Source organism: Magnolia sinica, chromosome 14, assembly GCF_029962835.1.
Source record: "Magnolia sinica isolate HGM2019 chromosome 14, MsV1, whole genome shotgun sequence".
NCBI classification, from domain to species: Eukaryota; Viridiplantae; Streptophyta; class Magnoliopsida; order Magnoliales; family Magnoliaceae; genus Magnolia; species Magnolia sinica.
Genome location: NC_080586.1, coordinates 12,435,054 through 12,440,000, shown reverse-complemented (window position 1 = coordinate 12,440,000; position 4,947 = coordinate 12,435,054). Strand labels below are relative to the sequence as shown.

The 4,947-nt window shown below is 44.9% G+C and overlaps 1 protein-coding gene across 1 annotated transcript in view; it reads left to right on the top strand.

Moving 5' to 3' along the window:
• LOC131225772 (putative pectinesterase/pectinesterase inhibitor 22) overlaps positions 1 to 1,983 on the top strand; it is an 8,364-nt gene extending 6,381 nt beyond the window's left edge. The window contains exon 2 of the mRNA XM_058221365.1: positions 1,238 to 1,983. Within this exon, the coding sequence (XP_058077348.1) occupies positions 1,238 to 1,905 (668 nt within the window). The 3' untranslated portion in view covers positions 1,906 to 1,983. The remainder of the gene's footprint in view (positions 1 to 1,237) is intronic.
• The last annotated feature ends 2,964 nt before the right edge of the window (positions 1,984 to 4,947 follow it).

Here is a 4,947-nt window from a genome sequence, read left to right as displayed (position 1 = left end):
GTGGGCCAAGTGGGTGTGTTGGGCCTCTATTGGGTGTGTCTAAAGGCCTGACTGAGCTGCTTAATTGGGCTGGGCCAAGTTATTTGAATGATCGAGATGGGAGTTTAGCTAGAAAGAATGGCTGAAACCCGTTCTTCCCTACCGGGCGGGGGTTGGGCTTGGGTTTTCATCTGACGGGCTGGGCCTGGACAGACCTTAGCCCAGATTACCGCTGGTAGCATAGGGCAAGGGATGGATGTATTATCAACACTATCGGGGTAAGATCACATATTCGATTTGTGGGGACCAATTTGATGTGTGAGTTCCATCCAAACCGTCACAAGGTGACCCATAAATCAGGTGGACCGCAACAAAGGGAATAATGGGGGACATCTGGGAGGGACATCCGGATGGAATGTAGGGTCGCCCGTGTCATTTATTTGCCATACAACCCAGTCATCAGGTGGGCCCCACCAGGATGAAGGGACACCCTAACACTCATGCCATTTCAAAGCTCAGTTGGGCCACACCACACGAATATATACGTTTCAGGTATTATTGTATATTTCTCCCTGTGGTGTGTCCCATGAGTTTTGGATCAGGATGATTCTTTTTGGGTATGGTGAACATGACAAGGCTCACGAGATTGACGGTTGGGATTCCACATACACATCATGGTTGGGCTCGTTCAAATATTTATGATCGTCCCCAAAATATCAAATTTCAAAGTTTAGATTCAAGAATACCAGGAATGATCCGTTGTATAGCCTCTGCACCAACCGTTAGATGCAGGAACTAGTGATCAGGCCCTGATCACGAAAGTGGTGGTTATATGTAGGGCCGACCTCCTGATATGGAGTGTGGAGCCCACTCAACCATATACTTCAAGCAGTCGGTGAATTACATAAGCACTTGATTGTGTATGCCATACAACGAATCAGTCCAACCTGATCACAATCAAATGGTGGTGATGAGTGGGGCCCACAATCATCAAAGACTGTACTAATGGTGGGACCCACCCATCACCACTATTTAACTGTGATAGTGGCATATGATCATGATATGTTTAAACATCATCTCCATCAATTACATTTCATACAAATAGAATCGTTGGTTTTTTTTTTTTTGACTCGCCCGAGTCGAGTCGTGGTACCAGTATGACTCTTTCACTGCTGAAACCGTGAAGTCGACTCGTGAAATCATGAATAGAATACATCAGATTTTCAAGCTTGAAACCTCTCCCCTCTCTATTCTGCAGCTGTTTCAGGCCCGGGATTCATAGCAAGGGACATAACATTCAGTAACACGGCGGGCCCAGAAAACCATCAGGCCGTAGCGCTTCGAGTCGACTCAGACAAGTCGGCCTTCTTTCGCTGCAGCATTGAAGGCCACCAAGATACCCTCTATGCCCACTCACTCCGCCAGTTCTACCGTGAATGCAACATCTATGGCACCATCGATTTCATCTTCGGAAATGGAGCAGCCGTCCTCCAAGATTGCAAGATATTCACAAGAAAACCATTACCATATCAGAAGACCACCATCACGGCCCAGGGCCGAAAGAACCCGAATCAAAGCACCGGATTCTCTATACAAAACAGCTATGTGTACGCATCATATCCTACATACTTAGGTAGGCCATGGAAACAATACTCAAGGACGGTTTTCATGCAGACATACCTCAATTACCAGGTTCGGCCCGAAGGGTGGCTGGAATGGGCTGGAAATTTCGCTTTGAACACATTGTATTATGGTGAGTACATGAATTATGGACCCGGGTCAGGTCTGGGCCGCCGAGTCAGATGGCCCGGTTATCACATCATACGGGACGCCTCGCTCGCAAGTTTCTTTACGGTCGGGCGGTTCATTGATGGACGGTCATGGTTGCCGGCCACCGGCATCTCCTTCACAGTTGGTTTGACCTAATGAATCAAAGATTTAGGGACCGTTTGGGATACCACCAAATAAGTTACTTTTTCTACTCATGGAAGTAGATAAGTGACTTATTTCAGATAAGTTAGTTTGATTTATGATTAGTTATAAGTAACTTTTATACTTAAATCACTTCAATTAATTTTTTTAGTTTTTCTATTTTTCATAAGTTGTTAAAGAGAGGCATAAGGAGAGACAAGGGACAGGAGAAGCTGATAAGTATGTTATTTGCCAAACACCCTTTTCTTCTTAATAAGTAGAAACTAAGATAAGCTACTTGTGGAATAAGTAGCTCCACAAGTAGCTTATCTTAAGTAACTTACAATCCAAACGCCCTGTTAACGAGGACATGGCCACAGATTGGATTGTATTTTGTATGTCCAAACGCACCATGTTGTATTACACTAACAGGTACATAGAGCATTGTTTGAAAAACCGAGTCAACTCATGTTGAGACGAGTCAGGTGGATTCGATGACTTGGTTAGTAATCTAAATAATATTTCAAATTCAGCTATGTTGAAAAATCAAAAGCATATAAGATTAAATTCTGCGCTATATTGATAAGGAAGTCCATGGCTTGCTGAGTTTCAAGTCGAGTCACTGAGTTTCAGAAATATGGTATGTTTAGCTCATGCGCTCCAAAAGCAAAGTTACATTGTTGGTGGGCTGACTGGGCCTAGCCGAACCCAGGTCTCGCATTGGCCCAAGCTTGCATAAGACGGGCTTCGGCAGGAGTGTCAGGGCCGAGGGCCACACCAAGCTTAAAAATCAAGCCCGTTTTAAAATCAGGCAGGGCTTAAATGAAAATGTCCGCAAGCGGGTAAGCCTAATTTCACCAGTTGGAGTTTGTATCTTTTCTATCTCTAACAGCTTCATCCATCCATCTGTTCCACTGCCAAACAGCTTTTCTCCTTTCTTTTTATAGCCTCTTTCCTTTGCTCGAAGAAAAAGCCCCCTCTCTCTACTGCTCTCGCTCTCCTGATGATGGAAGCATTCATCTTACTCTAGTACTGGAGAGGAGGAGCCGGTGTGAACATGTGCACCTCCGACACCATGACCAGCACCACTGTGCGACTGGCAGCAGCTAAAATAGACAACTAAGAAGACAAGGGGTCATTTTTGGTATGGAGTTTAGGGTGCTGGTGGAAGAGGATGAGAGACACGGATACAAAAAAGAAGAGATGGTCTGATGCATTCAAAGAGGCAATTTCCCATTTCTTTCCAGAGAACCACAAGCAAAGAGAGATTTGAAAACCAAAAGCTTTCTCACCTTTTTGGACCTTGGCTCCGGCGGGACTTGAATTGTTAGTGTTAAGGTCACTCGATATAGGTTCCTACACCAGCTTGAGCTTTTAGAGAAAGTAGTTATTTGACATGATATCAGAGCAGTATTCTCCCTACCATATTTATAGTGTGAGTGTCCTTCCACCATTACACTTGCACCAATGTCAATATATTCCTATATGGGGTCCACATGTCCTTAATATGCATTGACAGGTCATGCTCTAATGTGAGTGTCCCTCCACCCTTGTCAATATGTTCTTGTGTGCATGGTCTACATGTGCAAGCTTGGCTGAACCATTTTAGCCCATCATAGGCATTGACTGGGCTTGGACTTTCATAAAAACCATGCAGACCTGACTTAGAAAAAGCTTGGGCCGGCCATAAACAGGCCAGTTGATACCCTTAGGCACATGGGATTGGTGCTTGGTCATGTATCAGTATCACTTGTACGATTTTCATGTGTGGCTTCCATGTTGTACTACAATAACATCTACAACGTATTATTTTATTCCCACTTGGAAGTGTCAGGTGGGAATAGAGATCGGTCTCTTGTCTCAATACCAAATCCCATCCATGTCAAAGACCTTGTTTTGGCGGTAATACATTCGAGTGGTCTTCTCTAAATCCTTCTTTTGTATGTTTGGTCAATTGGAGCATTACAGCTAGCCCGGTGATATCTGGACCCGGATTGGGTACCGTGATGTATGGGTTTATCCACACCGTTCATCCATATTTCCCCATTATTTCAGGGAATAGGTAAAAAATGAGGCAGATTCAATGCTCGAGTCGACCACACAGTGGGAATTAAATGGCCACCATTAAAAACTTTTTGAGAGTTGCAGAAGTTTTGGATCAAGCTGATATTTATGTTTTGACTTCATCCGTGTGACCGTGTCTACGTGACCTCATGAACAGGTTGGACGGCAAATAAACATAACCGTGGACGCTAGGAAGGTTTCAACGGTGGCCGTCGTTATCACCGCTGTTTCCTGTGGTGTGATCCACTTGAGCCTTGGATCTGCCTCATTTTGTAACTTGTCACTTAAATTTGATATGTTAAAATGAATAGATGGTGTGGATAAACCCATACAGCACGGTGGGCCCCTCAGAGACCCTGCAGCTCGGGAGACGCGGGGTAGTACGCGACGCGGATTGGGTACTACCTCCACCAGAACGTAGCAAGTGACGGGTGGTCCTATCAGGGCTTTATAGGGCCGACCGTGACCGTTCATCTATTTTGAAAGATTATTTTAGGGCATGAGGTAAAAAAGGAAGATTGAGATTTCAGGTGGACCACACCATAGGAAGCAGTGGGAATTACCGTTAAAACTTCCTACGGCCTACTTTGATGTTTGCTTGCCATCAAACATGTTCGTAAAGTCATGTAGACTTGGATTAAGGGAAAAATACAAATATTACCTTGATCCAAAGCTTCCTTGGCCCCAAGAAGTTTTCAACGGTAGGATTTCAATCCTGACTGCTTCCTGTGGTGTAGTCCAGTTGAGAGCCTTCGATCTGCCTACTTTTCTGATAATGCCTTAAAATGATCTGTAAAAATGGATGGACGGCGTGGATTAAACATATACATCACAGTGGGCCCCACAGAAACCCTAACTGAACCGTCCGTCTTTACCAACATCTAGGGCCCGATCCGCGTCCTCCAAACGGGTTGAGCTGGCCCGTCGGATTCGACTTTCGAGCCCGGCTTGAGCTGGAATACTAGGCCCGAAAGCCAGACCTGTACTTCGTTT